The following is a 24,320-nucleotide window of genomic DNA, read 5'->3' as shown; positions in this document are numbered from 1 at the left end:
AACTCCAAAATAGCAAAATAAAATTGATATTAAAACTACTACAATCATCATGAAATGATGATAATAAATTAATAATAATTGTGTAATAATAATAAACCCTAGCACAATTTTATCACATTTAGCGTAATTTATGAGTTGAAACAGCACCTTTTCTTATCAGGAGGTAATTGGCAAAGCTGTTCTTAATCCACACATGACAGGCAGGGAAAGCTGCAGCTAACATTAAAATTCATTGGCTAATCCAAGGTACAGGCGATACATGTCATTGTGTAATTGAACACATTTTCGGAAACTTTCCTCAGTCTGTTTACCATAACTTCCTACACCCCAAAAATTCCACGAGTCGTCACTGTACACAGCCTAGCAAAGAACACACCAGGCTCAGGGATTTATCCAGAATTTTTAATCTGGTGTGGTGTAACTTTGATTGTAAGGAGTGTAAGGTTAACTTTAGTGCCAAAAGGGTTTTGTGAAAAATTCCTTGGAAGTGTTCTGAAAAAAATAGGGGGAGGATGTTTGTGGATAAATCACTGACCATACCAGCCCAAAAATAAGCACAACGGGAAATAGCCTTCATCCTGCTAGGCTTACACTGTTGGAAAGGTCACGCTCCGCCACTGCAGTACACTATATTTGTGATATTGTGTGTTTTCTTGCTTATAAATAGTGTTAGCTTCTACACCACAGTCTACGTTTAATTTGAATGGCCTTTATATATATATCTTATGAGAAAGACCAGTTTTAATTGAGATTCAAACAATAACCTCACTTTCCTAAACCTACCTAAGAATGCACAAGTTAAATTTTCACAAAATTTCATGTTCCAGTCTATCTGATTTGGTTTGTTTTATTTTACTTTGCTTTTCTATCACTTTTGGTTAATTGTGAAGACAGAAATGAAAGGAGATAAGATGAAGTTAATGAATGAACAATCAGAAACAGACATGGTCAGGTCACAACACAATCTGTTGTCCAGTTTTCAGAGCCTCGCTAGTGTACAAGGATGCAGTCCAGAGTGTATGACATGAAACAGACATTGACATTTAGGTGCTTGAAGTCAAAATTTGTCATAATGAGAACAAAATTTCTGGTTAAAAAGCTTAGCCAAAACACAGATAACATTATTCTCCCAAAATTGAATAGCCACCCATTAAATTTAGAAAATACTGTAAATAACCTTGGCGTTGTCATGGATTCCCACATAGAATGGTCAGGTCATATTTCAGAGTAGATGAAAAAAGCCAACAAATCTCTTCGAGCATTACATCACTTGAAAAATATTGTAGGCATTGAGGTTAAAAAAAAATTGTGCGAGAATCTAGTTTTATCACGATTAATCTACGGAGCGACAGTTGCTTACAATGCAAGTAGCTCCATAACTAATAAGCTACAAAAGCTACAAAATGCATGCATAAGATTCATTTACAAGCTGAAAAAAAAGGACCACATTTCGAAATACCGTGCGTTCATTTCGATCTGCAGCCGAGAGATCGGGAGAAGCGTGGCGGGCGGCGCTGACGGAGATGCCGACATTTGCGGCCTGTAATGCCCGCTTATTTTTATAGACATATGCAGACATTTATATAAATATTGCAAAACGATCACTAACCTGTGTTATAACACGCAAAAGTTCTTCTGTAATTCATCCAAGTTCTGCTCTTATATGCACAAATAAATACGCTTTAGAAACGATGTTAAGAGCCACAGATAATAAAACATTTTAATCATAGTTTTGACCAGTAACGTCCTGCTTAAGTTTATATCCTTGAAAGAGTTTTGTGCCGATGGGGATCGTTTGGAGGTTTTGAATGTGCAACACTGTATCAAGATTACGCTGTAGAAGAAACCGTTAAAAGTCAATAGTGTTCGTGAGCTTCCTTGCAATCCGAAATCTCCGAGCTCGAGTTTTTTGTTCCTTCGCGACTAGATGAAGACAGAGTTGTAAATATAGTGGCGAGCAATGTAAACCAAGCGCGTGTTAATTTCGTACTGTGCGCAAGAGTGTTATTCTTGGTTACTTGCAGTTACTTGTTTGTGTTATTGTAGTGTGTATGTGTGACGTGTCAGTGAGACGATTGGAATGCCAGCCGCAAGATTCACGTTAGAACAAAGATTTTGTTATGTATGACACGTACCTACGTGAAAACAAACTCGTGTCGAGACGTGTGTAGGTAATTTGTACAGAAATTCCCATGCGTTTCAACTCCACACAGAGATACGGTTAGACATCTTGTCCTTAAATTACGAGAAACTGTATCGTTAAATTTTAAAACACCTAAGCAAAAACGACGGAATCTAACCGAAGCAAAACTCGATGATATTGGTGCAGCGTTAGAACGTTCTCCAAACAAACCTCTACGCCGTGTTTCACAAGAGGTGGGCGTGTCAAAATCATCGGCACATACAGTCACTAAGCTACTAAAATTAAAACCATACTCTTATAACACAGGTTAGTGCTCGTTCTGCAATATTTATATAAATGTCTGCATATGTCCATAAAAATAAGCGGGCATTTCAGGCCGCAAATGTCGGCATCTCCGTCAGTGCCGCCCGCCACGCTTCTCCCGATCTCTCGGCTGCAGATCGAAATGGACGCATGGTACTTATTCAATTTGAATTGGCTTAACACCAAGAATCTCGCAAAATACTAATTATTAACTTTAACACACAAATTACTAGGCAACAAACAGCCTGCATATCTCTTTGAAAAACTGAACACAAATTCGAGCAGACATGAACATGTAACACGACGAAAAAAATTATTGTCAGTCCCAGTACATAATACGATCACCTACGGAAAATCATTTTTACCGTAACTGCCACTAAAGAATAGAATTCCCTCCCAACCTCCCTAACATCCATCAACAACTATAAGCTATTTAAAACGAATCTCAAACAGTATCTACTGGCAAGGCAGCGAAATACTTAATCACGAGCAACTTTTCATTCATAAAAATACTCACTGTAACATTTGGCAACTGTGTGCATATAAATCTTATAATTTCATTATTTTATTTCACTTCATTATTATTATATATTTTTCATTGTTCCAGATTACTGAATATATATGTATATGTACTAAAACAAAAGCAAGAGACATTAGATACCTATGTTCAACAATTTATAGGTAAATCTGTTTTTCTTTTTCATTATCTATACATATACACGTATATACCTATGTATTTAATTGTTCTTATTTGTATTGATATGTAATCCTTTTCATGTCTTTTATTTTTATTTGTTTCTCAATGTATACTCTTTATTCCATTGTATTAATCTCCCAGACAAGGGTATGTTGTAAGAACGGCCCTAGAGGCCGAAACATGTCCGCTCCAATAAAGGCGATTTTATTATTATTATTATTATTATTATTATTATTATTACAAACCTCCAATCTATAATATATATACACTATTCTTTATTTTTCTTTGAAAAATTCTTAATCCAGAAAAAAATCAATTTTATATCAGGATATCAGCAGAGAAAAATGAAAACTAAGAAATAATGAGATGCACATATACACACATATTCAAATACAGAGTGTATCATAAGTGATAGTGCAAATGGAAATGGTAGAAGCAAAAAAGTCTCAGTAAATATGGGGTCGTAAACAAGCCATTTGCGAGATAATTTGCAAATATATGATTATGATCTGCCACTGACTTGATTGTTTGTAGACATCATTTGCAACATAATAGCAAATGTATGGTTATGATCATGGCTGGACTTGGACTGTGAAGATGGTGGTTTCAATTTTCCTCAACAGGGTGCCGATTGTGAGCAGTTGTGGGAAAAAAGGCGCAAATGTGTGTTTTCAGAAGGGCACTGGGATTTTGCCCAATGTTCTGGTAGGCCAGTCTAGCCCCAGTTATAATCTGACACTGACTTTATTGTTTGTACACATCGTACACTTGTCTCCTTCTGCACCCTGAGATTTATTTGATTAAAACTGAACACTGCTGAAAGGGGGCATTGTAAACAAACCATACGCCAGTACAGGATGGAAATCATAACAGGCAAATCACTTGAAAAGTGAGAAGCACACAATGTGTATAAACAATGAAGTCAGTAGCAGATCGTAACCATACATTTGCATTTGTGTCACGAACGACGTGTACAAACAATCAAGCGAGTGGCAGATTGAAACCATACATTTGCAATTATTTCGCAAACAGTTTGTTTGCAACATTTGACACATTTTTTGCTTCTACTATCATGTACTTTTCACCATTTTAGTTTCCGCCATCACTTATGATACACCCTGTATACAGTGGAACCTCTAGTTTAAGTTTTTCAAGGGACCAAGGTGAAATAACATAAAATCCAAGAAAATGTTATTACATTTTGCTCTACTGGGACATGAAGATTGAATGTATAAAACGGGAAAATGCAAAACTGGGTAATATAAAATTGGGGTGCCACTGTGTGTGTGTGTGTGTGTGGGTGTATATAAAATATACAATATCACAAGAATTATACTAAAAACAACTAGGGTAGGTTACAAGTTAACTAGGTAAGCTAACTTTTCTTTCTTACCTGTTATAATGGATTGCAAAGGCAAATGGAAAGAGCAAATTGTTTTACTATGTAAGCAGTGGCATAGTCAGAGGCATCAACTTCACATAAATATTGGGGAGGGAGGAGAATGTATAATAATATTCATTTTTATGTATAATGTATATACTTCTTGAGGAATGGTGCTGGGGAAGTGCCTTTCCCCAATAAGTTGGTGCCTACAGGCATAGCACAGTTTTCTCTGCCCCTCTTATGCGCAACACAGTAAATTTTTGTGGGGAGGGGTGGGGGTCAGGCCGTTGATAAAACTTGAGTAGTAAGGAATAATAACAAAATAAATTATTATAATCATGGTTATGATTATTTTTATTATTGTTATACAATAATAACTATTATAAACCAATAAAAAAATTATATCAAATTTATTGTTATTATTATTATTATTGTACTAAAATGCATAGTTATTCTATTTTGGTGGTAACTTTTACATCCCTTATTCAAGAAAAGTTTTAAAAGTTAGGGTGAAATTTTACTCATAAAAGTTTATTGTGTGACCTCTTATGTAGAATTCTAATTTTTGCAATTTTGAAAACTGTAGAACCATTTACTCTTTGGTTTAAAAGGTAAAATACAAAAACATTACCTGGTTCCTGTATTTTACACTCAATATTTTTGATATCGTGCAGTTTTTACTTTCGTTACTGTATTTGGAAACTAATTAACTTAAATTTATTTATGTTATTAACATTACAAATAACAAGTTTACTGGCTTTTTGTAACTTGAAATGAACATAATGATGTCAATGGATCAGTTTGATCCCCTCCTCTCAATGCTCATGCCCTGTCTCCTCCTGCGAAAGAAACATCCTGATCTTTATAATGCACATATGAATTGAGTATAATACAAGGGTGGACAGGCATATAATTGTTCTCTCTCCCCTCAGTTAAATTATGTAGGAAATTAACATGTGCCCCATACAACAGAGTGAACTTCAGTTGTTGATATATCTTCTAAGTAAACAACAAGGGTGGCTCAGTGCTTACACCAAAAAATGTCGACCTGTAATTCTGGAATTATTATTATTATTATTATTATTATTATTATTATTATTATTATTATTATTATTATTTATTGGATTGAGTTTTTATTTTTCTCCTGAAGAAATGCATTAATTGCATGCATTCACAATCACACAATCACACATAATTTTATAAATTGAATTCTTCCATGTAAGCGAAAATATCCATCAAATTTCTGGAATTATACAAGATTTCATAACTATAGAGAATGTTACAGGGCTTCCTGCATTGAAGAGGTTGCAGGAAGCCATGGTACAAAAGCTTGCATATCATGTCAAGCAAGTTTTAATCAATATATAAACAACAAATAACTGTTCTATAAGTATGTACAATAATATTCAATTCTCTAATTCATCTTACGATGTCAGGGATTATGGATTCAAATGCTGGCCTTGGCATGGGTGTTCCCTTCATCAATTTCATCATGCATCTTTGTCTTTATGATTAGCCAAAAGTAGCAGAAAAGCAAAGTAAAATAAAGAAAGTAACCAATCAATTTTATTCATTGTAGGTTTGAGCTTTGGAAAAAAAGAAAGAAAAGTTGGATGGAATTCGCAGCCTACTCGAGCAGTAATATTTGAGGATTGTAAAGTACCTTCCAGCAACAGAATAGGGGAAGAAGGATCAGGATTCAGCATAGCTATGCATGGCTTGAATGGAGGACGTATTAATATTGGTAAGTTTTCATTATTTAAGATTTGTTCAGTTTTAAGAAACTTTTTCATCCTTTTACCCCTCAAGTCTATCTGTATTTGTATGTGTGTGTATGAATTATAGAAATGAGAGAGTAAATGGTTAATTATTGAAGATTAGGCACGCACAGGAGATGTACTATGTAGAAATTTTCAGCAAAAAATGCAAGCTCAACCAGGACTAGAACCAGGGTCTCTGACATACTGTACCATTGCTCTAACCACTGAGCTACCGAGCCGGCCTGGCTTCACCTGGCTGCAGAGATGATTCCATGCAGGTAAAACAGCAACAGCGAAAAATCAGGCAAAGCAAGGCCAGCTAAGTAGCTCAGTGATTAAAGCAATGGCACGGTATGCCAGAGACCCAGGTTCGAGTCCTGGTCAAGCCTGCATTTTTCGCTGAAAATTTCTATGTAAATGGCTAATGTATGTCAGTGAATGGTGCATATCGTCCTGTGAGAACCAGAAGGTCGTAACTCCAATTTTTCAGTTTTACAGGGCAGATGAAGTAATATATTCTCTGAATCTTAAAAAGAGTCATTAAATTGGAGAAACATGACTCTACCTTACTGCTAAGGATTATAAGTGGAGATATGCCAATGTGACTCCAAATAAAGCTCTTGAGAGGGGTTTATTCAAACAAAACTGAAAACCATGTTTTTGGAGTTAAGTTCCTCTGGTTCTCATATGACGATATGATGTGTGTTCATTACATATATGCATATGTACTTACTGACCATCAACACAGCCATGCAGAACAAAAGTTGTTGGAACTGGGGGGAGTAAGGGATAACTTGCTACCACCACATATCTATCATTGACGAGAGGAGATTACCACTACCCCTGACTCATGTCATGGAAATCTGAGAAAGATCCTTTCCAACCTATCGCTAATATCAAAGGATATTGGAAATATTTTCCGAATAATGTTCAACATCAAAAAGCAAGATACAGAAATATGTGAAAGCAAATAAGTGTATAAAACAGGCCTCTGGAAAATATACTGAGTGTAGGTTATCCTGTAAGGAATTTGACAATTTTAAGCATTCTCAGTTTCACTTTCTTAGATCTTTTCTGCACAACAGTGACACGATAAAATCAAACTACCGTGTCATTCTATAGAATGAAGGGATCTGAACCAGTTAATTGATGGGATGATGTAAACTACTCATCATTCATCCTCTTAATGAGACCACTCATCATTGACATGACGAGTTATCGCTTGGCATGCGAAAGGTACAAATTACACAAAGGAATTAAACTACTGAAAAGACAATGGTCACTCGCTGGATTTTGTGAACCGTTGAACCTGTATCATGGCTAGGTGTAGGATAATTACCTGTCTAACTGAAGTCTCTTAGCTGAATGAAAATAGCGAAGTCCTCTGTAAGCTTCTCTCTTATGCTGACCTAAACGTGCTTCCACTATCGACCTCCTGCCTTGCTGACCACCTCTCTCTACCAACTCAATGCCCAAAGTCCAGTCACCTCCCAGCTTGTCTCCCGTCTATATTCCCTGGCCATTGAGCTCTTCCTCGATGCCGAATCGCCGAATCGTGTGTTTAATATAATTGCTACCATGCAAACCGCTGACACCATAACCAGAAGTATTACCTGTTTCCTGAATGCTCAGGAGGTTTGCATGGCACAACACAATGCATTGTAAACATGCCTAAGAGGCTTGAGACAGCTGAGAAAAACAAGTGAATGCCCTGGTCAACATGAAGCGTTCAGAGAGACTTAATAAAATAAACATACAATCTTAGGGATTGATACACTACATCTCTCACAGTTACACAATTTACCATCCTGAAATTATTTTTAAGTCCAAGAATTAGTAACATGGCAACACAGCATGATCAGATGTTAGCTCAATTTCTAACAGGCTCTCTACATTCTTACCTTGGGCAACCTTTGTGGTGGAGTGGTTAGCACAGCATGCTACCACAGCATGGATTCTGGGTTCGAATCCTAGCCTGGGCATGGATGTTCTTTGTGAGAAAATTAATCAATTTTACCATATCATCATTCATCCTCTTCATCACAATTAGCCAAAAGTGGCAGAAAAGCAACTCTTAACCCTCAACTACAGTTGTGACGTCCCACGGACCAGTGCGTTCCTTTTGCTTGTTACCCCGCCATTAATTTTGATCTTGAAGCTACCTATCTTTCAGTACCTTCCTCAACTTCAGTGTGCTGTGAAAGCGTGAAGGTAAATATTGCATTATCTGCTTCTGTGGTGTTCTATTTATATACTGCGGTCCCGCGGTCTGTGTTTGAGAGTTAAAATCACCAACAATTTATTATGATCAATAGACAAGACAATGGCAGATTTTTTATTTGTGGCATATACTGAATATAGGGACCCGTGGTTTTGAAGAATGAATGTTAAACAATAACTAAGGACTAAATTCACATTGATCAGCTGTGTGTAAACACTCAGTTAAGATATATTTTGGCTTAGTGAATTTGTTTTCTTTAAACTCACAATATAAATAAAATACTATTTTTGAAAAGTTTAAAAAGAATGTTTCGCTCTCAAAACTATGTAATTGTGTTCAATGAATAACAAAGCATACAACATGATTAAATTTACATCATTTAAAATATGTCCCGATATAGTTACATTCCTTTCTTCTTAGAGGTCCTGTAGACCACACGACTGTGTTTGTGCCCGAAATGTTCACGACAGCAGTTAAGGGTTAATCACAAAGTCTATCAGTCAATGAAACAAACTTTTATACCTTAACCAGAGTTCTAACCTGGGGATTCTAGTTTCATAGCACATTATAATGACCATTTTGCCATGCATGCTGGTGAGATTGTTGGTCTTGACTAAGACTTTGGTGAACTATAATGTAAATCAAAATACTATACCATGCAACTATTTAATTTAACCACACCAAGCAGGCCATCCCTGATCACAGGCAGTGTTGTTACAGCAACTCATTCACCATTCAGCAGTCATATATATATATATATATATATATATATATATATATATATATATATATAGACACACACACACAGAGTGCATCAGCAGAATCTAGACAAAGTTGAAGTTTCCACTAAATTCGACTTCAGTATTAGTTGGTTGTTGATGTGTGCGTAAGACGTGCAGACCATTGAAATGGCCAAGTTAGTGAGGTCGAGTGTGCAATACAATCAGAGAGTGGCGATTATTGAAGATCTTTGTGCTGAAATGTTGCCAGCTGAAATCATAAAGATCTTCTGGAACCTCAGAAAGGCTGTGTATGACATTATACAGAAGTGTATGGCCTAAGAGAAGTCCGAGAAGGGTTCTGCTAAACATGTGAGAAAAAATATTCAAGGAGATGATGGCAAGGACCGTGATAGTTCTTCCAAAGATCCCAAGAGCTCATTTTGAAAGATACAGGAACGTCGCTAAGGAAAGTGCTGACTACCTTGGGGGGTGAGTGTTGCCACTGAGCATCAGATTGCTGAAGAGAACTTGAGATATGCGTCGTATGTGATCAAGGTATGACAGAGGCTGCCTGAGGCTGCCAATACCAAGAGATTTGCCTGCTGCAGCTTGTTCCTGGCCTTTGAATAGTCCCTCTGGACTATTATGTGTGGAGCATTATTGAAGGTGAAAAACTAAATATGCTGACCAAGGCAGTAAATTTATTTTATTAAAAACATAAACTAACGTTAACGTTAGTTTACTGCCTTGGTCAGCATATTTAGTTTTTCATAATCATGGAAACAAGGCTTAATGGAGTTATCATTATTGAAGGGTTTACTAACAAGTCCAGGCACCCCAACGTGACATCTCTCCAGGCCGCCATTGAGGTAGCATTCACAAATTTGGACCTAGAGCCATTAAAGAGGGCATGCTCATGCTTCAGGCAGAGAATGGAGGCAGTGATCGAAGTGAAAGGGGGTTACATTGGATAACAAGACTCAGGAAGAATCCATTCAGTGGCATATAAATGCTTGTTTGCCAAGTGTAATTTTTTTACAAATAAACACTTGTTATAATACACTGAATGTTGTATACAGCCCTGGGGTAACGCATGTATGTATCATTGTGTTTGTCCCATCACCTTTTGCACTAATTCATCATCATCATTCATTCTCATTGTCCTGATTAACCTAAGAGGTAGAAAAGCAATTTCAAATAAATTAAAATTTTAGATTTAAAATGGACAGAATAGAAAGATAGATGGTGAAAAATATCATAAATTTGCTCAATTAGTGGCTTCCTTTGTGCTAATTAAAAGGGGTAATTGATCTAGAATGACCTGAAAGAGAAATTACAGCTTTTACATTATCTACTCACAATATTTGATAATTATGATCACATGTAATAATAGAATAAAAAATAATCAAATAATTCAATTTGTCTATTGTTGATAGTTGCAGAGAATCAGAAAAGGTTGACAAAAGTTAGTAAAAGTTTCTCTTTCTAATCTATCAATCCAAGCTGGCTAGCGTTTTTCCATTGTTAACTTCAGTCTCTCCTACAGAACCCTTAATGATGGCCAAGACACTTCTTTACATTTTTTGTCACTCCTTCCATCCTATAGTTTGTCTCTCTCCCAATCACAGTTTCCCCAATAATGCAAAAACATTCACAGAAAATAGTCTGAAAGGAGTGTCATATTCACACTAGGGATGGCCAAACGGATCCGGATCCAAAAAATCCAGATCCGAAAAATCCGGATCCGGATCAGGATCCAAAAGTTACCGATCTGGATCCAGATCCGAAAATTCCGGATCCGGATCCGGGTCTGAAAGTTTCGGATCTGGATCCGGATCCGAAAGTTCCGGATCCGAGAGTTCCGGATCCGAGAATTTCGGATCCGGATCCGGGTCCGAAAGTTTCGTATCTCAATCCCATTATAATATTACCACACCTTAAAAAGGTATTATGATCTTCGATTGCAAAGAAATTTTTCGTTAGTCCTACAAGAATATTTTTGAAGTGTTGTTCCTAAAATACTTTGCTACGCATCGGCTAACACACTCGTGCACAAAAATAATCTTACTTGTTTAACATAAAATGTCAGAGGTGATTTTGTAAATGCCATTGAAACGAATATGTATTCATTCGAATGTATTGGAAATGGAAACACACATAAATGTGAGACATTCCATTCCAATATGAAACCTTTAACACATAGAACAAGATAGAAATGTTATACAAAAATTATACCATTTTTCTACAGTTACAGTTTTACAAATTAAAATAAAACATTATAATATATACAGTGTTATATAATTACAAAGTGTAAGACTAACAAGGGAGGTTATCTAAGTGTCCCCCTCCGATTTCCATGAAACTTGGCAGGCGTGTAGTGGGTCCCAAAGGAAGAATTCCGTTTTTTTTTGTTTCAGCTAAAAAACTGTTTTAGGGGACAAAACCCCCTCAAATGTCAAGATGAGGACAAATTTAAGTGGGCATTTGACCTATGTGTCCCCCTCCGATTTCCATGAAACTTGGCAGGTGTATAGCGGGGCCCAAAGGAAGAAATACGTGTTTTTTTTGTTTCAGCTAAAAAACGGTTTTACAGGGCAAAACCCTCTCAATTGTCAAGATGAGGAGTAATTCAAATATGGGGATCTGACCCCTGTGTCCTCGTCCGATTTCCATGAAACTTAGCAGGTGTGTGTATAAACGGGCCCAAATGAAGAAATACGTGTTTTTTTTTGTTTTGGCTAAAAAACTGTTTTAGGGAGCAACCCCCCCTCAAATGTCAAGATGAGGACAAATTGAAGTGAGGATCTGACCCCTGTGTCCCCCTCCGATTTCCATGATACTTGGCAGGTGTGTGTATAAACGGGCCCAAAGGAAGAAATACGTGTTTTTTTTTTTATTTTAGCTAAAAAACGGTTTTAGGGGACAAAACCCCCTCAAATGTCAAGATGAGGACAAATTGAAGTAAGGATCTGACCCATGTGTCCCCCTCCGATTTCCATGAAACTTGGCAGGTGTGTGTATAAACGGCCCCAAATGAAGAAATACGTGTTTTTTTGTTTCGGCTGAAAATCTGTTCTAGGGGGCAACCTCCCCTCAAATGTCAAGATGAGGACAAATTGAAGTGATGATCTGACCCCTGTGTCCCCCTCCGATTTTCATGAAACTTCGCAGGTGCATAGAGGGGCCCAAAAGAAGAAATGCGTGTTTTTTTGTGTTTTTTTTTGTTTCAGCTAAAAAACTGTTTTAGGGGGCAAAACCCACATCAAATGTCAAGATGAGGACAAATTGACGTGGGGATCATCTGACCCCTGTGTCCCCCTCCGATTCCCATGATTTTTGACAGGTATGTAGAGAGGCCCTATGCCCCCTGTTTCTTCCTATGCCATATTTACGTGATTTCGGAGTCAGATCCCCACTTCAATTTCTCCTCATCTTGAAATTTGAGGGGGGGGCTCAATACACCTGCCAAGTTTCATGGAAATCGGAGGGGGAGACTTAGACCTCCCTTGTATGTGTTTTAATTAATTACAAATCGCGCACTGGCACACACACACTATATATATATATATATATATTGAGTGGTGGCTCAGTCGGTAACGCGTCTGACTACCATGCTAAAGGTCCCGGGTTCGATCCCCGGCCGGTTCAAATCCGGGAACTTTTCTAACGATGGAAGCGGTCCCGGCATCCACCCAGCGTCGAATAACATGGGTACCTGGGGGAAACCCTGGGGGGTAAAGGCGGTCAGGGGCGTGATGCTGATCACATCACCCCACTCACGACCGGATCAAGAAAGTGTGGGGCGTTACCCCCACACCCCCCATACGCTTTCATGGCGTGGTGCTATGCACAGGGGAACACGTTACCTTTGTATATATATATATATATATATGTGTGTGTGTGTGTGTGTGTGTATGTATATTATATATATATGTATATTAGCAGGTAACAATATGTTATAAGCACATTCTTACTTTCCAAAGAAGCGCATGTGGGATGGCAAAACGGATCCGCAGATCCGGATCCGATAAATTTTAGGATCTGGATCCCTAGGATCCGGAATCAACCGGATCCGGATTTCGGATCCGTCAGGATCCAGATCTGGGCATCCCTAATTCACACTGGCCTAGGAGTTAGTAACACTAAATATAGGCCTAATAACTTCTCATACTAATTTTTATCCTATTTCATCTCCTTGCACTCATTTTAATTCATCTTTCACCACTATCAGTCTTCGAAGAACAGAAGAAATTTCAACTATCCAGTATAACAATATTGTATAATAGTGTTATGGCGGTTTGAATTATTTTAGATAGCGAAATAATGTAGCCAAAAAAAAGCTCTGCTTACTAAATTAAAATTTTCAAATGCAAGTCTCTTCCATCTGCCCCAAAAAATTGAGAGGATACAGTGATTTGTCCATACTCCCAATTGGTCATTGTGCTATTTATTTTACCTTTAAACAACACTAAAAATCTATTTACCCCCAACCCAATGCAAAAATTTTAAAAAAAATCTGGCAAGGGGTACAAATTGAATTGAAGTATTCATGGGTGCAATGTACCCTCTTCCAAAAATCAGTGGCAACTGATTATGTGTACTCTTCAAAAAGCATCAGTGCATCAGTCCCCCTCCCCCCACACACAAACAAATGCAAGTTAGCTATTTCAATGGAAGTGACAATTTAGCATGAAACCTGAATTTTATTTAGTTATTTGTATTTATGTCTGAAAATACTTGAATCCTCAATGAAGTTTCGCTTCAAAAACTAAACTATAATGTTATGGTGGATCAGTACTTACTGTCCCAATTAAATAGAACTGAGATGATAAACTTTAAAAAATCAAACTGAAAAGGGGTGTTATGGTAATCATACCTCATTTGAACTTAATGTTATTAAAAAAATAATTCATTATAATTATTTTGCTCCACTTTCCTGCCAATATTAACATTCAAAATACTTTTTTTTAAATCGTTTTTGGTCGAGTCTATGCACTTAAGTACACTCCTCCTCCCCCCCCGCCCCCACACACAAAAGGAATTTTGAGAAAGTACTCTTTGAAAAATGAACACCTGCAAGAAATGTCTATCCTTCATCACTTTCATAAGTTCATCAGCTACTTTTATCATCACAATCAAAGTTCGAAAACCAGAATAGTGATATAAAGTGGCAAAAATGCAAAGTAGCACATGGAGAAAACTGATAAGAGGTTTTGTGTAATTTGCCCTTGTACAGTTTTCCTCTGAAAATTTATTCCAATATTGATCTATAGGCACATCCTCCTACCCACCACACACACACATTTCAGATTTCAAATTATATTAATTAATTATCCTATTTGCAGGCAAGAGATTAGTATCGACAACCTCCATGGTGGAGTGGTTAGCATAGCATTCTATTATGACAGGGGCCTCCCATTTGAATCCCATCGTGGGCTTGGGTGTTCTTTGTGAATGCCTCCTTCATAAATTTCATCCCACCATTACTCATCCTCATTGTCGCTATTAGTCAAAAGTGGCATAAAAGTGATGCTAAACAAAAAAATACTACTAAGAGGAAAAATAGAGATGTTTGTCTGTTTACATTCCTTACAGGAAGAAAAGAAACTGTTTCCATTAATTTGTCCACACACTAAATACTTACTTTCTCATTTCATTTGAAACCATATGAGTGTATCGTGCTATTGTACATAACTATAATGTGTAAAGTCCTGCAGAATGGCAATGCGATCTAAGGCATCAGGCTTCAGGCTCTCCTGGGGGAAGTGTAACAACTTTTCTCCTAAGACTTTGGCCAGTGTATGGGATCGGTGGCCACCCACCATTGTGACGAAATTAGGGAGTTATGAATGAGTATAATAAAATGATCATGGAAACCTACAACAACTGGGGATTCGTCATGCTAACCACATGTCACCCCATAACTGGTTGGATGAATGCCCACCTCTAACAAGGCAATGGCCAGCAGTCAGTAGGTATGCATTGGCCCTTACGGGCTGTTGTTTCATGGGTTATTTATATGTAAAATTTGTGGAATAAATATTGCAATTACTACCCCGAATTCCTCGGACGAAATAAGAGGAAATCTGAGAATCAATCAGTCCTGTAGGTAGAGTACATGAGGCCACGGTCCACAACATTTGCAGGCATGGTGTATACAGGGCTACAACCCCTCCCAAAATTTTCAAATGAAAGCAGTAAAGAAGTTGGGAAAAACCAAGGTGATTGATGCAAACCCCCTTTAAAATGACTCCCGATTACCATTTTTGTCTCTAATGGTAATTACATATTATTTTATTCTGCATCTCACCTGCCAGAAACGCAGCTATATAATATCCATCTTTATAATTCCAGCCCTTTCCGAAAAAAAAAAATCGGGCCTCCCCCATGGCGCAGTGGTAGCGTCATTGCCTTGTAATCAAGGGGTCCCGGGTTCGATACCCGGTGGAGGCACAAGTGGTTCAGATCCCACTTTAAACTGTAGGTCCAGTCCCGATTAGCCTTACTGCGCATAAAGTGGACTTAAAACACCAAATCAAATCAATCAAATCAAATCCGAAAAAAAATCCTACGTATGCTAGTGTTTACAATGGCTGACAGATTAGAGGCGAGGCTGTGACGGCGATTAGGAGGTGCGTGGGGGCACTGCCTGTCATTTTTTATGCCCACAGTATGGTAAACCTTATCTACCAAGGGAAAGTAAACTGTCCTTGCATCCCCAGTTTTGGAACACATTCGCTGCCACTGACCAGTGGCGGCGATTAGGTGGGCATGTGGGCCTGTTGCCCCCATTGCCAGAATCTGTTACATAAACTTTTATGACATATTTTTGAGTCAAAGTGTCAATAACAGGAAGAACCAATGGGTCTAATATCTACTATATTAAAGTAGTGGCGCTGAATACATACAATAAAGCACAAGATAACAAGTTGAAAGTTTGTAAACAATAAACCTTGTGTTCTCATGAACGATCGTTTTCTCGATGATTTTCAAATACCCATGTAACAATCAAATTAGCAATGGATTAATGCATGCAGGCCAGTATGTTCCTGAAGCAATAGCAAACGTTTCTCCTCTTTGGCACAAACCTTGCTCGTAGAGAGCATGGCACTGGTCGTCACCACCAAATCGGTTTTCCCATACGGCGTACCCTTCCTCCGTGCACCCGTTGGCCTGGCAAGCGATTTTGGGGTCTTCTGCAGAGCCTTCGGCATCGGGAGCCAGCACGAAGCCTTCGCTGCACGGTCCTTTCTCGAACAGGGGGTAGCAGCGTCCGTCTTCTTGCCACGTAACATGTTTCGGTACGGTAGGACATTGGCAATCCGCGTGGCCGTAAGCATCCGCAAAAACTGTCATTCCACTGAAACAGAACCCTTGCTTTCCTGTACTGAAACACTTTCCGGTTATAGCATGCGGGACTTCAAACAGCGAACAGGGCCGTTTGAGGCACATGGGCATTTCAGTTTCCCCGTCTTTCACGAACCATTTCTCGTTGTCTTTGCACGGTCCCTGGGTGGCGAGTTTGTAGCAGAAACCGTCCGACCACAGCGCCCACGGAAATACACAGCTGCCATCTTGCGGGTCCAACCGAACGGGCGTTCCGGTTCCTCCTCCGGTGTTTTGCGGAATCGAAGCGTCTTTCTCCCCCTCGGGCTGACACATCACGCGCTTTTCCATGTATCTCAGCTCCAAGTACGTACCTTCCGGACAGAGCCTGTGCTTGAATATCTTCCCACATTCCTGCCTGATGAAAGAGCTCGGAAGGCCTTTGATGCAGTCTTGGACGGTGTACCTGAATCTTCTGGCAGATGGCACGATCAGATTCATCGTGTCTAAAACAGGCAGCGGAAACGTCCCTCTGCAAACGGCGAGAACTGCAGCCAGCACCACAAAAGCCAGCGCCTGCTTCATGGTGACCCTGTGTGGAAATCGACTGGCAAAAATGTTCAGGATACGGATGCGACACCGGAAAAACCCAAAGCTGGGGTGAATCAAGAGGAAGTTGATATTTATCTCGCTTCTGATAACCGTGTGCAAAGTTGAATCTTTTTTCTTTCGTTTTTGATAGACGGCACAGTAATGAGTCGGAAATAAAACAAGGACAAATTTTTCGGCATTTTTGATTCGTGAATTGTAGGGTAGATATGTTAGAGGTCCATCGTATTTGAATTGATTGTAGAGGACACATTCGATAAACAATTTGCAGAGAATCCGGATTATTGCAAACAAGCACAATGGAATGAAAGCTGCGAGTAGTGTAGTAGTTTATTCATAATCAGGCCCGAGGGTAATAACAATGCAAGCGCCACCCCCCCATTCCCGAGACCATGGCCAGGTAAAAGGGCGAAGTGTGGTGGCGATGGCGATTACCCGGTCCGAAACGTATAAAAATTAACAATAATTCACCACTTAACAAAATAGTAAATGTTAATCACTTCCCCTTGCCTTCTTTGAAACTCCACAATTAATGTCCACATAAAAATTCTATATTTCACAAATACTTTCATTTCAGTTACATTGATTGATTGATTGATTGATTTAGTTTATTTTACTTCGCGTTTTGTGCCTCTTGGCTAATTTGCGAAGATGGGGATGAGTGATGAAATTGATGAAAATGGACAATCACAAACAACCATACCCGACCGGGATTCGAACCCGGGACCCTTGGCGTCGCAGCGCGATGTGCTAACCACTCGGCCACAGGGTCGGGCCATTTCAGTTACAGTAATTTATGTTAATTGTTATAAGTGCATTGAATAAACATGATAATTTCATACCGAAACAGTGTTTCTTGAGAAGACATCACTATTATGGGGGAAAATATGCCTCCTTTATCGCCCCCTGCAAAAAATTACCTTGGTTCCCCTCCCTGAAAAGAATCCTGCGGACATTCATGCTCATCTTTATCGCCGTGATTAGCCAAAAGTGATAGAAAAGCGAAGTAAAATAAACAGAATCAATCTTTGGAACGCCTAAAATAAACCATAAATCGTCTGTAAGAGTAAACATCTATCGTTCCCTTTAACATCTAAAATTTGTAGATACGATATCTAAAATTAACAATAATATATGTTAATAATTTTTATTAATCCATTAACATGGCTTAAAAGAGTAATACGTCCCGCACGATAGAAGGTCGTTAATCCGCCACTGTAAGAGATAGCCAGTACGCAAGTATAACTATGGCTCGGAAGTTGAAGACCTATAAATTGCCAATAAAAAGATTATAAAAAGACCTGAAAATATAAAAAAAGGACCTAAAAAACGGAAAAAAGGACGTATAAATGTGATCGAAATTAATTAATAACTTCAGTTCTAGTTACATATTTAATGAATATGCGCGGCACCTCCTTATCTGACTTGAGATCTCTTCAGGCGCGTGCTGTCTGGTCGTATACACTGTGCTGAAAGCTTCAAATCAAGATAAAGTTGCCACTTACAGCGCGACCTTCCAGACAAGTTACTGTTAAAGGACCTTGTACCGTACCTGCTTCAGTCGTCCAAAAATGTTTTTCTCTCGTTTCAGGGATGGTTCAAATATAGTTATTTCTTTCTTTCTTTTATTTCTTTACTACAGAAAGGATGTTTAAGAGGTGATGAACTGATGATGATTCGAATTGAGAATGGTCAGTAAAAACCTATTCGAAAGAAGGTGAAGTTGCAAAAGAAAGCCGTTAAAACCTAAAAATAGGCTAAGGACAAATAAGCCAAAAAACGCCGAAAAAGGCAAAAAAGGACAAATAAAACCCACCTTTTCTGGGCTACAATAACCCAAAATGAACATATATTATGTTGGGCCTCGTCTTTGGATACTAGGAAAAAAAATGGATTTTTCCTCAACTTCCGAGCCCTAGTTATAACAGTTGGACCAGGTTATGTTAAGGGGTTATTTCTTATGTTTTAAAGTTTTTACCACAATTTTGGTACCTAGTTTTCAAGGTACTAATCAATAAAATATATTTAAAAGTAGATATCGTTGTACAGTCAACGGCAAGTATTAGTAGGCAAATTATCCATCGCCATTTTTATTATCTTGTATTCTACACCCCGTGTTGTTTTAAGGTAGTTCTGTTGATGTGAAGCAGTTATTGTCCTCCACTTATTGACGTTTATATTTCATTTCATAATCATCGCATTGTGGAAAACACACTGAATGAAAATGGTGTTGGGCAATTCGCCTACTGTTTTTAAGCCGTTGGGTGTACGATGGCCGTACCGTATAGCTATCCCTCTGTCTCTCTGTCCGTCCACCTGAACTGCCGGTGTCTCGGAAACTACTAAAGCTATACCCTGTCCCAGCTAACTGTAGAGCAGGGCCGCGCATATCGGCAGAGGAGGAGGAGGAAAATCGAGTGGTGAAAGCGCAGTGTAGCCAACCGTACGGTCCTGACCGTACATGTACGGACGTACGGTCCAGACCTTAGTCCGTACGCTAAATACACGGCTTGTCAAAATTCGCTCTTATAGTTCTATCCATAATATTTCCCTAAGAAATTCTTAAACCAATCGTACGGACCTGGAGACCATGTGCGTTCGGTAATATCCTTTTCAAAAGTTTGTAACGCTTCATAGTAAAGGAGAAAATCGGGAAAACTCCCGTCGCCCATTACACAATCCCGTTTTTACACTGTTCATTGGTGGAGCCGTCTCGCGTCACTACTTGCGCAGAGACTTGTTCTCGTTCGCCTGGTCTACAGTTAGCTGGTACGGAGTTTACGTCTGTCAGTGGTGGATTAATTCATCTTCCAGATAATAGCACAACGCATGCACTAACTCGATTGGCCTGTCAGTCTGATCGTCAAGAGGCAACAGACGATCGAATCAAACTTCCCGATATCTCCTCCCAAAAGCTTTCCTGTCTACGGCCATGTTCGGAAACTACTAAGGATAAAAATATAAAATTCGGCAAACAGAAACATCAACCTAATACTAACATAACGTTGTGGCCCGTACTCAAAGGGCTGCCAAAGGGGCCATGCTCCCCCACTTCCCCGCACGAACTATGAAATATTTTAATGTTAACCTGTTAAAAAAACTACAAAAATAACATTGACGATTTTTCAGATTTTGCAAGGATTTTCCCTTGCATAAATGAATGGCTTGTTTGTGGAGAGAGGCAGCTCCAGAAGTCTGCAGTCCGCAATGTGTGGTAATTTTAGTTTTATAACCGTTCATAAGGCAAGGCTACCAGACGTCCTGATTTAGTTTCACAGTCCATTATTTTCAACCCATGTTCAGACTTTTTCAAACTGTAGTTATGATGTGTAAAATAATAATAATAAAGCACATTCAGGCACGTTCTTCATTTTTAGAATCATTGCTAATATAGACTACTAGGTAAAAAAAAAGGTAAAGTTCGCCGTGCATATAGGAGTATGCCACGAAGGCACATTTTAGGGGAAGTGGGGGTGAGGCCACACACATTCTCGATCTAGTTCATTTTGGAGGTGATGTGATCAGCACCACGCTCCCCCCAGTTTTGTCCCCAGGTACCCATTGATTTGAGGATGTGTGAGCCTCACAGCCGTTTTATGCGAGGACAAGGCCGGGAAAATGCCGACCTTAGATCACCCATCCCAGGAATCGAACGCAGTCAGACGCCCTACGGACTAGACGATCGCGGCTCTCATTGCTAATATGTATCATTTAATTTAGGAATAGGGATTATTTTCTACATCATCGCTGTTCATTGGTGCTGGTATAAGACAATTAAAGGAAATTTGAAAACATCGTTAATTTGCGGAATGCAGTACTATTCGAATCTTCTGAGAATTGAATGAAAATATTAAGCACAAAGCTGGACGCCGTATGACAGCCTCTGTCTGTAAGTGACTCTTTTGTTGATTGTTGGGTCAGGGGTGTTCGTCGGGGAGTTGATTTTTCTCTGTTACTTTGTATCATAATATTGCAACTTTACAATCCTGGGTACAAGCTTGATAACACTATATAAAGGTTTCAATCTGAGTGAGTGTCTGTCTTCTTATATGAATCTAACAATGGGAAATCAAAGTTTTGATCAATTAATTTGTTTTTTATTTAACTTCGCTTTCTTTGCCCTTTTTGGCTAGTCACGAAGATGAGGATGAGTGATGATATGAGTAAGTGACACTCAGAAAGATCATGCATGCCCAGGCCGTGATTCGAACCCGGGATCGCTGTCGTCGTAGTGCCTTATTATGACCTCTCCGTCACGGAGAGCAAGCCAATGTCTAATCTTCAATATTTCCCAAGTAAATAAATCTATAAATATGTGATTTGGATCGTACCGAAATTTATTTAGTAAATATTAACCGAATTCAAGAAATATTCCCCGATTGGTCCATCCATTCTACTGCTTATGTCAACAATCGAGCCATTCGATATATTATTGACTTCTCATGCAAAATAGCCCCCTTTGCTGTGAATACACCGCTCCCAGCATTACTTCCACTGCTCGAATGCGTTCTACTAAATCCTTCCATGGAACAAGCTTTAAGCCTCATAACAAATTTTCTTTAATGCCTTCTATTTATTGGAAACAGTGTCCTTTGACTGGTTTTTAGCCTTGGACACAATAGGTTGTTCGCAGGTGCCAAATGAGGAGAATATGGGGGACAGGGCGCTGGGGTATAACAGTTGAGTTATGCTTCGCCAAAAACTCTTTCAACACTGTGTTCATCTGTCAGCAAAAGTGGAACAAATTTTGCGGCAACACGATGCATGTTGAGTTTTTCGGTTAAATACCAGATGACATGAACTTCTACTGATTTCCACTTCTGCTATTTCAGAGGTCAGCCGACGACTTTTCATCACTATCGGACGCGCATTTGTCACATGATGTTGACGGCCGCCCATGTTTTACATCATAGGCGCGGTCAGACCCTCTGATTAGGGGGAGGGGGCAAAAGCCTTGATGGAAGTTCAGTCGGGGAAGGTAAAACCTCATACCATGTCACATTTTTGTGTGTGTCATATCATGTCCCCAATGTAGAAATGGAAGTCATATTTACTGAGTAACGGAAAGCCGAATCTATACAAAGATACGATCTTCTTATACTAAGTCTAACGCCACATACAAATGTATTAGGTTATATAAATAATGAGACGCAACTAAAGCGACAATGTAAACTTTTGCTCATTCTTTCTGCTGATTCGCGTTATTGAAACAATATTTAACCAATGGGGACGTTATCTCATGTTTGAAAATCCTGCATTGGTTGAACTTCCTGTGAACAAGACAGTGAGTCACTCCTCCTGCTCCTCCAAAGCGAACTTCATTCTGTTATAGGATCGTATATTTCACAACATATCCTTGTTGCAGAGCTGCCAACACAATTTGGAAAGACGTTGGACTTAGACAAATTCCATGCGACATTTTTTTCTAGCAGGACTGTACGTACAAGTGTTTTATACACCTCCATTACCTTACTGACACATCGAGGGAGTCGAGGAACGGGCAAAGTGTTTGTACTTTGAATTCTTCCACTTTTGATTTAAACTGGACTTATTTTTTGTTGCGTATCATCTAGTCAGTGAGACACTTCTTTCTTTTGACTGGAGGTATTTCTACATCCAAGTCATTACATATTTCTACAGTGTTTGTAAATCTGGTTTCGTACCATGTGTCAGCTTCACGTATGTTTTGCAGAGTTGCTTTATGATATCTCGCGTTATTCATTGCCGAAAGGAAGTCAATCTGTGATGACTATAAAGTCTTGCTAACTTTAACAATCGACATAAAATGAGACAATATCTCTTAAGATAAAGCAGTCCTTTGCTTTCTCCTGCAGATACTTTTGTGGGTTACAAAGTCGGCTGCAGGATTCAGCGTACAACTGCACTTTTCTTCTAGATTTTTTCTGGATATATAGGAGGCTTGTTGCTTCACATACGAAATTAGTTTTTCTCTCCGTAAGTATATAAACACTTAGCGTGCAATTCTTTGCATAATATTGAATCATAGCCAGGACAGTATAGTGATACTATTTCCAACCCTCCCGTTCAGCAAGGCGTGGCCTTTGTGAGGGACGGTCAAATTTCGAATTTCGTAAAAAAAATATTTTTCAAATTTGTTCTTCATGTTCTTCTAGCTGATAGAACAAAACTAGTTTTTTTGGTTTGTTTGTTTGAATTTTGTTTTAAGTCCGCTTTATGCACAGATAGGCAAATTTGGACTGGACTTATAGTTTAAAGTGGAACCCGAAACACTATATGTACCGCCACCGGCAAAAAAAATGGTACACCTAGATTCTGAAATGCTCGCCAGCCCGCATGACGTTATGTGTGTTGCCTAACTCCACGGCGTTGTGAGAAGGTCGTTACGAAGCGGTTTTTTTTTACACTCAATTGAGAAACCTAATATGCAGTGATTCAAACGTCACGCAATTCTAACTTTGATCGCTTCAAATTCGAAATCTGTAAAACATACTTACACCTAAATTTTTATGTTTCTACGTATTTGTAATACTTGTGATTGCCAATTTGTGCTATAACCCCCTCCAAATTAATAAATATGGAAATTTAGAATAATTATTTGTCCAAGATGTCAATTTCGAGAGAGAAAAAGAAATTACCAGAAGATCGCAATTGGCTGTTTGTGAGTGAAGGAGAACATCATGGCTTTGGGATTATCCATTTCTTGAACGAAGTAAGAAAGTAACACTTCAGTGGAATGTTGTTTTGTCCTGTAATTATCCTTCATTACTCCAGGTTCCTCCACATTTTAACCTTACCTCCATTACATCTTCTATGGGTATTGACAAGGTGTCTTGCTGTCCTTCCCGATGGTGCAGAGACAACGTTTTCGCTCTGTAATCGAGAGGACCTAGATTCGATCTCTCGTTGAAATCAGATGATGCAATTAACGTTCCTGAAGCGCCATACCCTATTAGTGTTGCAAGATTCAACAAAATTTACAAATGAAAAAAAAAAATGGGTTAAAATTTTGGTTTATAATTTTCTCGATACGATTATTTAGTCACTGATCAGTAATTTAGGGCATATTTCTTCCGTCTTTTAGCAACCAACCACGAGTTTTTATGGCGTCATGATATTTTGAATTATGACTTAATTGCGGTTTGACATGACCTAAGCGTTTAACGTGTTTTCAAA

General features: G+C 38.7%; 2 protein-coding genes across 3 annotated transcripts in view; one reads left to right on the top strand and one right to left on the bottom strand.

The window, feature by feature from the left end:
* Positions 1-24,320, top strand: part of LOC145987121 (isobutyryl-CoA dehydrogenase, mitochondrial-like) — a 229,035-nt gene that overhangs the window by 145,417 nt on the left and 59,298 nt on the right. For both annotated transcript variants that reach the window (XM_083121609.1, XM_083121610.1), the window contains exon 6: positions 6,107-6,271. In XM_083121609.1, coding sequence (XP_082977735.1) covers positions 6,107-6,271 — 165 coding nt within the window. The remainder of the gene's footprint in view (positions 1-6,106; positions 6,272-24,320) is intronic.
* LOC145987120 (uncharacterized) lies at positions 16,093-17,153 on the bottom strand. The gene has a single exon (XM_083121608.1). The coding sequence runs from the start codon at positions 17,139-17,141 to the stop codon at positions 16,239-16,241; it is 903 nt and encodes a 300-aa protein (XP_082977734.1). The 5' UTR covers positions 17,142-17,153; the 3' UTR covers positions 16,093-16,238.

Source organism: Lepisma saccharinum, chromosome 4, assembly GCF_977018435.1.
Source record: "Lepisma saccharinum chromosome 4, izLepSacc3.1, whole genome shotgun sequence".
Classification (NCBI taxonomy): Eukaryota; Metazoa; Arthropoda; class Insecta; order Zygentoma; family Lepismatidae; genus Lepisma; species Lepisma saccharinum.
The sequence above is the reverse complement of the archived record's forward strand: the minus strand, read 5'-3'. Positions and strand labels throughout refer to the sequence as shown.

Excerpts from the sequence above, each read along its gene's own strand:
- LOC145987120 (XM_083121608.1), bottom strand. The coding sequence starts at position 17,141 with ATGAAGCAGGCGCTGGCTTTTGTGGTGCTGGCTGCAGTTCTCGCCGTT.